At 43.4% G+C, this 16,505-nt stretch overlaps 1 protein-coding gene across 1 annotated transcript in view; it reads right to left on the bottom strand.

Annotated features, from left to right (window-relative positions):
- Positions 1-16,505, bottom strand: part of LOC106611816 (testican-1) — a 334,714-nt gene that overhangs the window by 162,271 nt on the left and 155,938 nt on the right. Inside the window, exon 3 of the mRNA XM_014212411.3 lies at positions 2,528-2,573. Coding sequence (XP_014067886.1) covers positions 2,528-2,573 — 46 coding nt within the window. The remainder of the gene's footprint in view (positions 1-2,527; positions 2,574-16,505) is intronic.

Below are 16,505 nucleotides of genomic sequence, written 5' to 3'. Positions count from 1 at the left end.
TTGTATGATGGCAATTTGCATCTACTCAAGAATGTTATGAAGAGTGATCAGATGAGTTGCAATTAATTGCAAAGTCCCTCTTTGCCATGCAAATGAACTGAATCCCCCAAAAACATTTCCACTGCATTTCAGCCCTGCCACAAAAGGACAAGCTGACATCATGTCAGTGATTCTCTCGTTAACACAGGTGTGAGTGTTGACGAGGACAAGGCTGGAGATCACTCTGCCATGCTGATTGAGTTTGAATAACAGACTGGAAGCTTCAAAAGGAGGGTGGTGCTTGGAATCATTGTTCTTCCTCGGTCAATCATGGTTACCTGCAAGGAAACACGTGCCGTCATCATTGCTTTGCACAAAAAGGGCTTCACAGGCAAGGATATTGCTGCCAGTAAGATTGCACCTAAATCAACCATTTATCGGATCATCAAGAACTTCAAGGAGAGCGGTTCAATTGTTGTGAAGAAGGTTTCAGGGCGCCCAAGAAAGTCCAGCAAGCGCCAGGACCGTCTCCTAAAGTTGATTCAGCTGCGGGATCGGGGCACCACCAGTACAGAGCTTGCTCAGGAATGGCAGCAGGCATGTGTGAGTGCATCTGCACCCACAGTGAGGCAAAGACTTTTGGAGGATGGTCTGGTGTCAAGAAGGGCAGCAAAGAAGCCCCTTCTCTCCAGGAAAAACATCTGGGACAGACTGATATTCTGCAAAAGGTACAGAGATTGGACTGCTGAGGACTGTGGTAAAATCATTTTCTCTGTTGAATCCCCTTTCCAATTATTTGGGGCATCCGGAAAAAAGCTTATCCGGAGAAGACAAGGTGAATGCTACCATCAGTCCTGTGTCATGCCAACAGTAAAGCATCCTGAGACCATTCATGTATGGGGTTGCTTCTCAGCCAAGGGAGTGGGCTCACTCACAATTTTGCCTAAGAACACAGCCATGAATAAAGAATGGTACCAACACATCCTCCGAGAACAACTTCTCCCAACCATCCAGGAAGAGTTTGGTGACGAACAATGCCTTTTCCAGCATGATGGAGCACCTTGCCATAAGGCAAAAGTGATAACTAAGTGGCTCTTGGAACAAAACATCGATATTTTGGGTCCATGGCCAGGAAACTCCCCAGACCTTAATCCCATTGACAATTTATGGTCAATCCACAAGAGGCGGGTGGACAAACAAAACCCCACAAATTCTGACAAACTCCAAGCATTGATTATGTAAGAATGGGCTGCCATCAGTCAGGATGTGGCCCAGAAGTTAATTGACAGAATGCCAGGGCAGATTGCAGAGGTCTTGAAAAAGAAGGGTCAACACTGCAAATATTGATCATCAACTTCATGTAATTGTCAATAAAAGTCTTTGCCACTTATGAAATGCTTGCAATTATACTTCAGTATTCCATAGTAACATCTGACAAAAATATCTAAAGACACTGAAGCAGCAAACTTTGTGAAAATTCATATTTGTGTCATTCTCAAAACTTTTGGCCACGACTGTAGACGTAGACAGAGGTTGTTTCAATTTCCTCAATGTCTAGTATTCTGAGTTTCCACCCAGGGCCAATATCCTCTCTCGACATAGGGTTAGTGTACTCTTATAGCATTGTGCCATGCCAGGGGATGGTCTGTGTGGAAAATGAAGCTGCTTACGTTCCCCTCTGCAACAGTCAGCAAATAGTGTCTCTGGATTGTCCTTGCTCAGTACTCTCCTGCCATTGTTGGGCTGAATAGTTTTCACACATCTGACTTCACATTTCAGTGCTAATTGAAGGTGCCACCAGGTCTGTTCTGTCCTAGCAGTTTGGTAGCTTAGTACACTTATTTACTTAGCTTTATAAAACAAAATTACCTAGAGATTATTGTCTTTTACTTTTTGGCTTCAGAAGAAGGTTCAGGCTGTTGGATGGTATTTCCAGGTTCCACTGTGTTTCTTCTGCAGGTTTTGGTTTGTTAGAAGTGTTTTCTTGATAGTCCATGGTAGTAACAGTCCATTCAGGTAATTTTGTCCAAAATCAAGGTTTTAGGTATGGAATTTTGATTTGGATTGAAGGTTTTAATGTTGAGGTTAGTATCTAATGTTGAGGTAGGTACCCCTCTCTCTCTCTCTCCAGCTCTTAGAGAAAGAGTAGGGTCTTAAACTCTTGTTCCATAACATATTATTCAGGCTCCCTCTATGTATTGATCTGTGGGTCCTGCTGCAGAAGTGCTGATCAATAGAATAAAATGAAGACTCCACTATGTGATTCCACTGTGTGGAGATTCTGTATCACATGAACCTACCAGAGGAGATAGAGGGTGGTAACATAGAGGAACCAGAGGAGTGGCTGTGGTGAAGTCATTAATGAAGTTACACAAGTGGTGTTTAGAGTGAGGAAGAAATTCACGCCATCTGCCTCCATCCCCGCTCCCATCCATCCCCATAGCAACCTTCCCATCTAACCATCCCACACACACAAACCCGTATGCCCCCCCCACACACACACATACAAACACGTCTCACACACACACATCATAGTGTCTGGTCTTACCCTGGTCGATTGGCTTGGCAGGACCCCAGCTTTTGAAGTAGTCATCCTGAGAGAAAAGCACAGGGGAAAAAGGGTTTACTATACACACACACACACACACACACACACACACACACACACACACACACACACACACACACACACACACACACACACACACACACACACACACACACACACACACACACACACACACACAGACAACTTGACAGAAACAGATAAGAAAACATCTAAGGTCACACAGTCCGTAACAAATCCATATAAGTATGTTATTCCAGTTTATGCCACAGAGTTTGACATTCCAAACACTGTGTCACGACTCCCACCGAAGGTGGCCCCCCCTCCTGCTCGGGTGGCGCTCGGCGGTCGTCGTCACCGGCCTACTAGCTGCCACTGATTCCCTTTTTGTTTTCCCCCTTTTCGTTATTAGGTGCACCTGTTCTTAGTTGGGCTGATTAGCGGGCTTTAGTAGCCAGTAGGCCCGCCTGCTCTTTGTGCGGGATTATTTTCATTGTATGCTGTGCGTGGTTACACGCTGTTTGTTGCACATTTTCAGTGGTGCGTATGTTTGCGCAAGATGTGTTTAGTCCCTTGTGTTTGGGCCACTTTGTTTTGTAGTGCGCTCTGTGCGCTGTTTGGGTTGGCTTGTCGTTTGGTCAGTGTGCCTATTAAAGCCAATACCCTGAATCGCTGTTTTCCTGCACTTGATTCTTCGTCAGCAAACACCCATGCCTTACACACTGGTCATCCTCAGTGCAGAAACAAACTCTCTGTGGCCTCGACTCCCGACCCATCGTCCCAGACAGACAGTGCATGTGAGTTTAGAGAAACAGGCTCAAAGAGCGGGAGACTGATCCGCTCTCATGATTATCTCTCTGTCACAGGCGACAGATCAGTCGGATTGAGATGCAAATATCACAGGGAATTAGTCCCAGATTAAACTCTTCACAACCAGACCTCCCCTTCAAAACCAACAGCCTATTCCCCCCACGTCTTCGCTAATTATATCTGTACAAGCACAAATGTTAGAAGTTTAATACTCATTAGATGAGAGCTTTTTTGCTCGGAGCACGGTTTTTTATTTTTTCCTCTCTGATTTGTATTTTTTGCAGAGGACAAAGTGATATGTAATTGCTTTAAAATGGCTGCATAATGAACGAACAACATGTTGGTGGTATATGAGCTTTTGGTCTGAGTTGAATTAGTGCATAACAGTAGAGTGTTTTACATGGTATCATTAGGAGATAGGCAAACAGATATGGCATTGAGAGAGAGAGAGAGAGAGAGAGGAGAGAGAGAGAGAGAGAGGTAGAGGTAGAGAGAGAAAGCAAGAGAGAGCGAGAGATACAGAAGGAGAAAGCCTGAGATACAGAGGGAGAGAGAGAGGGAGAGAGTGAGAGCGAGAGAAAAAAAGAGAGGGAGAGAGAGGAGGATAGAGAGAGAGAGAGAGAGAGAGAGAGGCGCTGTGTCAGATCCAATAAAGCCACAGGCAGAAAGAAGATAAAACAATAGGGAGGTAGTTAGAGGAATAAAGGTAAGGACTAGCAGATAGACAGATACTCTTACCAGCAGGGCCGGCTCTAGCCTTTTGGAGGCCCTAAGCAAGATTTGGTGGGGCCCCCACCTCCCCCATCATGTGGCAAAACATTTTAATGGCCCCCCTCTTGACAGCAGAGAGAAGTTTTAAAGCTAATTTCCTGCTATTCTACACATTTTGCCATGAGTTATGCCATGTTAATATGATATCTCAGTGAGAATGGCTAACAAAATTAATGGGGGCCCTGAAAGTTAGTGCCCTGGGCATGTGCCCTATGTGCCCGGACAGTATTCGGCAATGATTACTGTCGATAGCTGGCTAGGCTAACTATCAATCTAAAAATTGTTAGTTGACATGGCTAATTGAGTAGCTTTCAGTGACTGACATAACAACAGGAAAACTGATGAATGATGCACAAACAAATGTCTGAATTGCACCTGGTGTATTCTACTATTCACCCTCTCAATAGTAAGTTAAGACCCCGACTGAGTTCTGAGTCCCCCCACACACATTTTTAAAGAAAATGTTTAGAGGTTGGGGCCCCCCTAGCAGCCGGGTGCCCTTAGCAACTGCTTATGTTGCTTATGCCTGGAGCCAGCTCTGCTTATCAGGCTCTGTTTAACTAGATTATGACTGTTCATAAGGACCTGCTCAATCAAGACAATCAGTCAATGCATTTACAGGACTTGCCCTCTACCACTGACCTGCCATATACTCTGTTAAATGACTTACTCTGTTCTACATTGGTTTTGGCACTGGTTTTTGCTTTTCATATTGCCTGTCAGTTATCAATCATTCCTCAGTGCCATTTGGGTCTACTGTGTATAACGTTCTCTTGTAGATGTCGAGTTTACAGCCCCCCTGGGTGACTATCTCACCATCTCACACCAGCCCAAAGCTCGCCTGGCATTAACCGATACAGAAATACAGCCAATGAAAATGTAGAAGTTCAATCCAATCACCTCACCACCTTCACTTCCTGTCAGAACACGGTTGTCCGGGCGATGGAGTGATGGATCGACACGTCTTGGGAGCGAGGAGCGAGCTCCAAATCAATCCAAACCAACACACCTCCTGATGTTTCCAAATAGAGGGAACGAGACCATATGAAGCAGGAAAACAGATGTTTTAGAGAAGTTCTGTACAGTAGAGTACATTATTTATCTGTTATAAGTCAAATTGTCCTACTGCTTCTTATGAGATACATTCAGCAACAACAACGTTACTATCAGTAAGTCTTTGGGAGAGTAGTTCGGATGTGTCCTCAGGTCTAAGCTCTAGACCAGTGGTCACCAAGCGGTCGATTGCGAAGCCTTGCGTTCCTTTAAAAAATAAATTTTTTCGTACTTTTGGCAGTAGGTGCACTTGATTCAGCAGCCCTAGCGCCGGGAAGGCAAAGTGTTCCCATTTTGAACCATTTCCTGTGCCTGAAGGTAAAACTCTGCCTACCCAGCAGGCCCAAAGAGCAAATCAAGTGCACCTATTGGCCTACCAAAAAAACTCCCTTGCAACTTGAGTTTTGCCATCAGCTGGAAGACCGTGTACCCTTTTCTCAGCGGAGGGAAGGAGGGCGGTGAGACAGTGAGACGGGTGAGAGGCAGCCTAACCGCTGCTCCCTCCCCTCAGACTGACCATCAGATGCAGGTCATCAGTCCAGTAAAAAAAAAAAAGAATTATTATGCTCACTTAGCTGTGCCTCACAAATAATACAACAAATGATCTATTACCAGTGTGATCATATACCTACATTGGCCAATAGCAAGCATAGCCAATATGCAGTGATGACGTATTGGGCCTATAGCCTACTGCACAAACCTCATTGCTACAGTACTGTTTTTAATTGGTTAATGTTGCATAGGCTTTTTTTTCTTCTTCTTCTCAGTTTTGTCTCAGCGCTGCAACTCCCCAACGGGATCGGGAGGCAAAAGTCGAGTCATGCGTCCTCTGAAACATGACCCGCGCTTCTTAACACCTTCCAAACCGCGCTTCTTAACACCCGCCCGCTTAACCTGGAAGCTAGCCGCACCAATGTGTTGGAGGAAACACCGTTCAACTGATGACTGAGTCAGCCTGCAGGTGCCCGGTCAGCCACAAGGAGTCACTAGAGCGCGATGAGCCAAGTAAAGCCCCCCCAGCCAGACCATCCCCAAACCCAAACCCGGACAACGCTGGGCCAGTTGTGCGCCGCCCTATGTGACTCCCAATCACGGCCGGTTGTGATACAGCCCGGGATCGAACCCGGGTCTGTAGTGACGCCTGTAGCTCTGCGATGCTGTGTCTTTAGACCGCTGCACCACTCTGGAGGCCCTAAGCTTATGTTTTTTAAGTCATGTTTGTAAAAAAACCTGAGCAGTAGATCTCGGCTTGCATTTTGACCCAGAAAGTGATCTTGACTAAGAAAAGGTTGGTGACCACTGGTCTAGACAAACACTGTACATATACGCTGAGGGTACAAAACATTAGGAATGCCTTCCCAATATTGAGCTGCAACCCCTTTTGCCCTCAGAACAGCCTAAATTCGTTTAGGCATGGACTCTACAAGGTGTCAAAAGAGTTCCACGGGGATGCTGGCCAATTTTCACTCCAATGCTTCCCACAGTTGTGTCAAGTTGGCTGGATGTCCTTTGGGTGGTGGACCCTTCTTGATACACAAGGGAAACTGTTGAGTGTGAAAAACCCAGTAGCACTGCAGTTCTTGACACAAACCGGTGCACCGACTACCATACTCCGTTCAAAGGCACTTAAATATTTTGTCTTTCCCATTCACCTTCTAAATGGCACACATACACAATCCATGTCTCAGTTGTCTCAAGGCTTAAAAATCCTCATTTAACCTGTCCCCTGCCCTTCATCTACAATGATTGAAGTGGATTTAACAAGTGACATCAAAAACGGATCATAGCTTTCACCTGGATTCACCAGGTCAGTCTATGTCATGGAAAGAGCGGATGCTCTTAATGTTTTGTATACTCAATGTAGTATATAGTCTGTAGCAGAGCTGAGTGGGAGTGGTGAAGGAATCAAACCCTGTCAGAGCTCAAATAACAAACAGCTCCATATCCCACTGGGAAGGCAAAAACATTTCTCTCAGCTCTTAACTATCAAATTCCTCTCTCTCTCTCTCTCTCTCTACAGTGTTTGTCTCAACATGATGTTAGAAATAAAGAACTCAGCATGGTCCCAGCAGCAGATCACTCTAAAGACCAAACAAAGGCAGAAAATGATATAAACCGCTGAGAAGCCAAAATTTTCTCTCACAAAAACTTTCTTTCCTACCGACTGTGTGGGGGAGAGAGGCAGAGAGAGGGAAATGAGTAGGACAGAAGGAGAGATAAACCCATGAGGAGAACATCAGAGGAAGAGAAACAGACCTACAAGTTGAAGGTGGGGAGGACGAGACAGGAAATGACTAAATAAAAGAGGGATGAGACTGAGGGATGGAGAAAGGGAATGTAATTGAGAGAGAGAACGGGAGATTTAAAGAGAGTATGGACAGGAAAAAGAAAGAGCATAGACCGAGATAGAGATAATAACAGTGAAGTTGTAAACTTGGCAGTAGAAAACCTAAACAGTATATTTGACCTCTCAGCTTCCCTATCAAATCTAAAAATTTAAAGCAGACAACCTAAGAAAATTAACAACAATGACAAATGGTTTGATGAAGAATTCAAAAACCTAAGAAAGAAATTCAGAAACCTATCCAACCGAAAACATAGAGACCCAGCAAACCTGAGTCTACACCTTCACTATGGTGAATCACTAAAACAATACAGACATACACTACGGAAAAAGAAGGAACAGCACGTCAGAAATCAGCTCATATAATTAAAGAATCAATAGAATTTAACCACTTCTGGTAAAATTGGAAAACACTAAACAAACAACAACACGAAATGTTATCTGTCCAAAAGGGAGATGTGTGGATAAACCACTTATCCAACCTTTTTGGACCTTTAACAAAGAACAAACAGCAAAAACAAATACACCAAGAGTCAAAAGTTTGGACACACCTACTCATTCAAGTTTTTTTTTTATTTTAACTTTTTTTCTACATTGTTGTCACGTCCTGACCAGTAAAAGGGGTTAATTGTCATTGTAGTTTGGTCAGGGCGTGGCAGGGGGTGTTTGTTTTGTGTGTTTCGGGGTTTTTGATTTATGTTCTATATTTTCTATTTCTATGTTTATTCTAGTTTTCAACTTCTATGTTGTGTTTTTCAATGACCTCCAATTAGAGGAAGCTGGTTGTAGTTGTCTCTAATTGGAGGCCATATTTAAGTGTGTTCGTTTTCACTTGTGTTTGTGGGTGGTTGTTTCTAGTATAGTCTGTGCACCTTACTGGACTGTTTTCGTCGTTTGTTTTGTTTAAGTGTTTTCTCTTTAATAAAGTAAAGAAGATGATCAATATACCCGCTGCATTTTGGTCCACTCCTTACGACGCCCGTGACAATTGTAGAATAATAGTGAAGACATCAAACTATGAAATAACACATATGGAATCATGTAGTAACCAAAAAAGTGTTATTCAAATCAAAATATATTTTAGATTTGAGATTCTTCAAAGTAGCCACCCTTTGCCTTGATGACAGCTTTGCACACTCTTGGCATTCTCTCAACCAGCTAGCTCATGAGCAATGTTTTTGCAACAATCTTGTTGGAGTTCCCACATATCCTGAGGACTTGCTGGCTGTTTTTTTATATGTATTTTTTTATTTAACCTTTATTTAACTAGGGAATCCAGTTAACCTCTCTTGGGCAGGTGGGACGCTAGCGATCCCACCCACGGTTCACACTATTCAACAGCCAGTGAAAAATCAGAGCGCCAAATTCAAAACCACAAAATGTCATAATTCAAAGTTCTCAAACATACGACTATTTTACACCATTTTAAAGATACATGTCTCCTTAATGTAACCACGTTGTCCGATTTCAAAAAGGCTTTACGGCGAAAGCATAAAGTTAGATTATGTTAGGAAAGTTCCAACACAAGAAAAACCACACAGCCATTTTCCTAGCAAGGACAGGCGTCACAAATACCAGAAATTCAGCTAAAATTATGCACTAACCTTTGACGATCTTCATCAGATGACACTCCTAGGACATCTTCTTACACAATACATGCATTTTTTGTTTGATCAAGTTGATATTTATATCCAAAAACAGCCTTTTACATTGGCGCGTGATGTTCAGAAAATATTTTGCCTCCAATACTCCCGGTGAATCAGCACAACAATTTACAAAAATACTCATCATAAACGTTGATAAAATATTAAACTGTTATTCAAAGAATTATAGATGAACATTTCCTTTATGCAACCGCTGTGACAGATTTCAAAAAAGCTTCACGGGGAAAGCACACTTTGCAATAATCTGAGTACTGCGCTCAGAAGAATACACTAGGCAATACAGATACCCGCCATTTTGGAGTCATCTAAAATCATAAATAGCATTAGAAACATTCACTTACCTTTGATGATCTTCATCAGAAGGCACTTCCAGAAATCCCAGGTCCACGATAAATGTTGTTTTGTTCGATGAAGTCCATAATTTATGTCAAAATAACTCCTTGTTGTTTCCGCGTTCAGTAAGCTACTCCAAGTGTAGGAAGCGAGGCCAAAATGTCACGATGAAAAGTCAAAAAAAGTTATATTTACGTTCGTTCAAACATGTCAAACTTTGTATAGCATCAATCTTTAGGGCCTTTTTAACTTAGAACTTAGAACTTAGAACCGGACGATTCCAGTGTCTTGAAAAACGTTTTGGAACACAGCTAACTCTCAAGTGAATGTGCGCCAATGAACTCATTTGCTTTCCTGAGTCAACAACTTCCAACTTCCTCTGTTCGCTCTCTGTTCATCATAGACGCCTCAAACAACTTTCTAAAGACTATTGACATCTAGTGGAAGCCTTAGGAAGTGCAAAATGAACCCTAAGTCACTGTGTGTTCGATAGGCAATGACTTGTTAGGACTACAAGCACCAGACTTCCCACTTCCTGGTTAGATGTTTCTTAGGTTTTTGCCTGCCATATGAGTTCTGTTATACTCACAGACACCATTCAAACAGTTTTAGAAACTTCAGAGTGTGTTATATCCAAATCTAATAATATGCATATTCTAGTTCCTGGGCCCGAGTAGTAGGCCATTTAATTTGGGTACGTTTTTCATCCGGCCGTGAAAATACTGCCCCCTACCCTAGAGAAGTTAAGAACAAATTCCTATTTACAATGACGGCCTACCCTGGCCAAACCCTAACCCGGACAACGCTGGGCCAATTGTGTGGCGCCCTATGGGACTCCCAATCACGGCCGGTTGTGATACAGCCTGGAATCGAACCAGGGTCTGTAGTGACGCCTCTAGCCTTGAGATGCAGTGCCTTAGATCGCTGTGCAACCCGGGAGCTTTTTCTTTACTCTGTGGTCCAACTCATTCCAAACCATCTCAATTGGGTTGATGTTGGGTGATTGTGGAGACCAGGTCATCTGATGCAGTACTACATCACTCTCCTTGGTCAAATAGCCCTTACACAGTCTGGAGGTGTGTATTTGGTCATTGTCATGTTGAAAAACAAATGATAGTCTGACTAAGAGCAAACAGATAGGATGGCGTATCGCTGCAGAATGCTGTGGTAGCCATGCTGGTTAAGTGTGCCTTGAATTCTAAATTAATGACTGACAGGGTCACCAGCAAAGCACCATCACACCATCACACCACCTCCTCCATGCTTTACGGTGCGAACCACACATGCGGAGATCATATGTTCACCTACTCTGCGTCTCACAAAGACACGGCGGTTGGACCAAACATCTCACATTTGGGCTCATCAGACCAAAGGACAGATTTCCACCGGTCTAATGTCCATTGCTCGTGTTTCTTGGCCCAAGCAAGTCTCTTCTTCTTATTGGTGTCCTTTAGTAGTGGTTTCTTTACAGCAATTTAACCATGAAGGCCTGATGCAGTCTCCTCTGAACAGTTGATGTTGAGATGTGTCTGTTACTTGAACTCTGTGAAGCATTTATTTAGGCTGCAATTTCTGAGGCTGGTAACTCTAATGAACTTATCCTCTGCAGCAGAGGTAACTCTGGGTCTTCATTTCCTGTGGCGGTCCTCATGAGAGCCAGTTTCATCATAGCGCTTGATGGTTTTTGTGAATGCACTTGAAGAAAGTTGAACTTGAAATTTTCCTTCATGTCTTAAAGTAATGATGGACTGTCGTTTCTCTTTGCTTATTTGAGCTGTACTTGCCATAATATGGACTTGGTCTTTTACGAAATAGGGCTATCTTCTGTATACCACCCCTACCCCGTCACAACAGATTGGCTCAAATGCATTAAGGAAAGAAATTCCACACATGAACAAGGAACATCTGTTAATTGAAATGCATTCCAGGTGACTACCTCAAGAAGCTGGTTGAGTAGAATGCCAAGAGTGTGCAAAGCTGTTATCAAGACAAAGGGTGACTACTTTAAATCTCAAATATATTCTGATTTGTTTAACACTTTTTTGGTTACTACATGATTCCATATGTGTTATTTCATAGTTTTGACATCTTCACAATTATTCTACAACGTAGAAAATAGTACAAATAAAGAAGAACCCTGGAATGTGTAGGTGTGTCCAACCTTTTGACTGCTACTGTAGATGATCAAATACAAATCTAGAACAGTTTGCAGCACCCAGCTTCACCCTACTAGAATCTGAAGTCAATTGTCTACTGCTGATGATCTGGTGCTTCTGTCATCAACCAAGGAGGACCTACAGCAGCACCTAGATCTTCTGCACAGATTCTGTCAGACCTGGGCCCTGACAGTAAATCTCAGTAAGACTAAATAAAATGGTGTTCCAAAAAAGGTTGAATAGCCAGGACCACGAATACAAATTCCATCTAGACACCGTCGCCCTAGAGCACACAAAAAACTATACATACCTCGGCCTAAACATCAGCGTCACAGGTAACTTGCACAAAGCTGTGAATGAGCTGAGAGACAAGGCAAGAAGGGCCTTCTATGCCATCAAAAGGAACATAAAATTCCACATACCAATTAGGAACTTGCTAAAAATACTTAAATCAGTTATAGAACCCATTGCCCTTTATGGTTGTGATGTCTGGGGTCCGCTCACCAACCAAGATTTCACAGAATAGGACAAACACCAAATTGAGAAATATACTCTGTGTACAACGTACAACACCACAAAAATCATGCAAAGCAAAATTAGGCCGATAAACGCTAATGATCAAAATCCAGAAAAGAGCCGTTAAATTCTACCACTACCTAAAAGGAAGCGATTCCCGAACCTTCCATAACAAAGCCATCACCTACAGAGAAACGAACCTGGAGAAGAGTCCCCTAAGCAAGCTGGTCCTGGGGCTCTGTTCACAAACGCAAACAGACCCCACAGAGCCCCAGGACAGCAGCACAATAAGACCCAGCCAAATCATGAGAAAACAAAAAGAGAATTACTTGACACATTGGAAAGGACTAACAAAAACACGGAGAAAACTAGAATGCTATTTGGCCCTAAACAGAGAGTACACAGTGGCAGAATACCTGACCACTGTGACTGACCCAAAATTAAGGAAATATTTGACTATGTACAGACTCAGTGAGCATAGCCTTGCTATTGAGAAAGGCCGCTGTAGGCAGACCTGGCTCTCAAGAGAAGACAGGATATGTGCACACTGCCTACAAAATGAAGTGGAAACTGAGATGCACTTCCTAACCTCCTGCCAAATGTATGACCATATTAGAGACACATATTTCCCTCAGATTACACAGACCCACAAAGAATTCGAAAACAAATCCAATTTTGATAAACTCCCATATCTATTGGGTGAAATACCACAGTGTGCCATCAAAGCAGCAAGATGTGTGACCTGTTGCCACAAGAAAAGGTCAACCAGTGAAGAATAAACACCATTGTAAATACAACCCATATTTATGTTTATTTATTTTCCCTTTTGTACTTAAACTATTTGCACATAATTACAACACTGTATATAGACATAATATGACATTTAAAATGCCATTATTCTTTTGGAACTTTTGTGAGTGTAATGTTTACTGTTCATTTTTTATTGTTTATTTCACTTTTGTTTATTATCTATTTTACTTGCTTTGGCAATGTAAACATATGTTTTCCATGCCAATAAAGCCCCTTAAATTGAAAATGAAAATTATATTGAAATTGAAAAATTGAGAGACAGAGAGTTGGGACAGTTAGAGAGAGTCGGGACAGTTAGAGAGAGTTGGGACAGTTAGAGAGAGTTGGGACAGTAAGAGAGAGTTGGAACAGTTAGAGAGAGTTGGAACAGTTAGAGAGAGTTGGAACAGTTAGAGAGAGTTGGAACAGTTAGAGAGAGTTGGGACAGTTAGAGAGAGTTGGAACAGTTAGAGAGAGTTGGAACAGTTAGAGAGAGTTGGAACAGTTAGAGAGAGTTGGAACACTAAGAGAGAGTTGGAAAATTAGAGAGAGTTGGAACAGTTAGAGAGAGTTGGGACACTAAGAGAGAGTTGGGGGACAGTTGGATAGAGTTGGGACAGTTAGAGAGAGTTGGAGCAGTTAGAGAGAGTTGGGGGACAGTTGGATAGAGTTGGAACAGTAAGAGAGAGTTGGAACAGTTAGAGAGAGTTGGGGGACATTTGGATAGAGTTGGGACAGTTAGAGAGAGTTGGGGGACAGTTGGATAGAGTTGGGGGACAGTTGGATAGAGTTGGAACAGTTAGAGAGAGTTGGAACAGTTAGAGAGAGTTGGAACAGTTAGAGAGAGTTGGAATAGTAAGAGAGAGTTGGAACAGTAAGAGAGAGTTGGAACAGTTAGAGAGAGTTGGGGGACAGTTGGATAGAGTTGGAACAGTTAGAGAGAGTTGGAACAGTTAGAGAGAGTTGGGACAGTTAGAGAGAGTTGGAACACTAAGAGAGAGTTGGAACAGTTAGAGAGAGTTGGAACACTAAGAGAGAGTTGGAGGACAGTTGGATAGAGTTGGGATAGTTAGAGAGAGTTGGAACAGTTAGAGAGGAGTTGGGACAGTTAGAGAGGAGTTGGGACAGTAAGAGAGAGTTGGAACAGTTTGAGAGGAGTTGGAACAGTTAGAGAGGAGTTGGAACAGTAAGAGAGAGTTGGGGGACAGCTGGATATAGTTGGAACAGTTAGAGAGAGTTGGAACAGTTAGAGAGAGTTGGAACAGTTAGAGAGAGTTGGAATAGTAAGAGAGAGTTGGAACAGTAAGAGAGAGTTGGAACAGTTAGAGAGAGTTGGGGGACAGTTGGATAGAGTTGGAACAGTTAGAGAGAGTTGGAACAGTAAGAGAGAGTTGGAACAGTTAGAGAGAGTTGGGGGACAGTTGGATAGAGTTGGAACAGTTAGAGAGAGTTGGAACAGTTAGAGAGAGTTGGAACAGTTAGAGAGAGTTGGAATAGTAAGAGAGAGTTGGAACAGTAAGAGAGAGTTGGAACAGTTAGAGAGAGTTGGAACAGTTAGAGAGAGTTGGAACAGTTAGAGAGAGTTGGAACAGTTAGAGAGAGTTGGAACAGTTAGAGAGAGTTGGAGGACAGTGGGGCCAGGGATAATGTAGTGAGTTGGGGGACAGTGGGGCCAGGGATAATGTAGTGAGTTGGGGGACAGTGGGGCCAGGGATAATGTAGTGAGTTGGGGGACAGTGGGGCCAGGGATAATGTAGTGAGTTGGGGGACAGTGGGGCCAGGGATAATGTAGTGAGTTGGGGGACAGTGGGGCCAGGGATAATGTAGAGAGTTGGGGGACAGTGGGGCCAGAGATAATGTAGTGAGTTGGGGGACAGTGGGGCCAGGGATAATGTAGTGAGTTGGGGGACAGTGGGGCCAGGGATAATGTAGTGAGTTGGGGGACAGTGGGGCCAGGGATAATGTAGAGAGTTGGGGGACCGTGGGGCCAGGGATAATGTAGTGAGTTGGCCAGCTCTGTAATGCCAGTCTGTTGAGCTGCTCTCAGTGGGAACAGCGTTCGGGTTTGGCTCAGAGAGACAAGGCTGGAACTACTGATAGACACTAACACACACACACACGCACACACACACACTCCGCTAGCCCTAAACCCAAACCATTGCAGCGAAAGAGAGAAAAAGAGGAGGGACAGGGAGGAACAGTAAGAGGTGTACAGAGATTCAAACAGACACAACGACACATACTGATGGCTAGACAATGTTACCAGCATCACCAGGGAGGGAGAGTGGTTGAGTGATTGTGGCAGAGCCACTGTGAGACCCCCTATTGTGGTTATGAGCAGGGTCTGTCTCCCGCTCAATACAGCATATAATGCTTGATTAGAGTAGAGGAGAGATGGAGGAGAGGAGGGAGGGAGGAGAGGAGGGATGGAGGAGAGGAGGGAGGGAGGGGAACAGTGTGCAGAGAGGAGGGGAGCAAGAGAGAGAAGAGAGGGAGGGATCTGAGAATTTCCTAGGAAAAGCAATAAGCACGACTCTCCCTCCACAACTTCCTGTTTTACAAATGACTGGAGTTAAGGTTTGAGCTAATAAGTCCATTAGTTTGATATGAGGTCGCGATGCCCAATTAAATGGTCCCGCTGGTCTCTCTCTCAATCCCTCCCTCTCCATTCCTCTCATTTCCACGTCTCTCCCTCTTTCTTCTCTTCTCTGTCCTCATTTTCTCTCCCAGACGCAATTATCCTTTATCGGCTTCAACGTGTGAAGTCTAATGTTACAGAAAGCAATAACTGTGACAAAGACATGATTTAACCAAACACCATTTATGTGGGAGCCCATCATCTCCATCACTACTGCCCTCGTCTCATCCTCTCCACCCCTCCCTCTGCACCAAGCTGCTATCCAGCCAAGATAATAGCACAGACAAACACAGTGGTAAATGGCTCCAGGGTACGATACCACGGTATACGACTGGACTCACCTCAGGAAGGGATCTTACTGCGGTTGGATACAATCAACCTTGGAATGCATCCCAAATGGCCTCTGGTCAAAAGTAGTGCACTACAGTTGAAGTCAGAAGTTTACATACACTTAGGTTGGAGTCATTAAAACTCGTTTTTCAACCACTCCACACATTTCTTGTTAACAATCTATAGTTTTGTCAAGTCAGTTAGGACTTCTACTGTGTGCATGACACAATACATTTTTCCAACAATTGTTTACAGACAGATTATTTCACTTATAATTCACTGTATCACAATTTCAGTGGGTCAGAAGTTTACATACACTAAGTTGACTGTGCCTTTAAACAGCTTGGAAAATTCCAGAAAATTATGTCATGGCTTTAGAGTCAATTGGAGGTGTACCTGTGGATGTATTTCAAGGCCTACCTTCAAACAAAGTGCCTCTTTGCTTGACATCATGGGAAAATCAAAAGAAATCAGCCAAGACCTCAGATAAAAAAATTATAGACCTCCACAAGTCTGGTTCATCCTTGGGAGCAATTTCCAAACGCCTGAAGGTACC

The sequence above is a fragment of the Salmo salar genome, chromosome 09, assembly GCF_965601325.2.
Source record: "Salmo salar chromosome 09, fSalSal1, whole genome shotgun sequence".
Classification (NCBI taxonomy): domain Eukaryota; kingdom Metazoa; phylum Chordata; class Actinopteri; order Salmoniformes; family Salmonidae; genus Salmo; species Salmo salar.
This window is presented reverse-complemented; position numbering and strand designations above follow the sequence as displayed.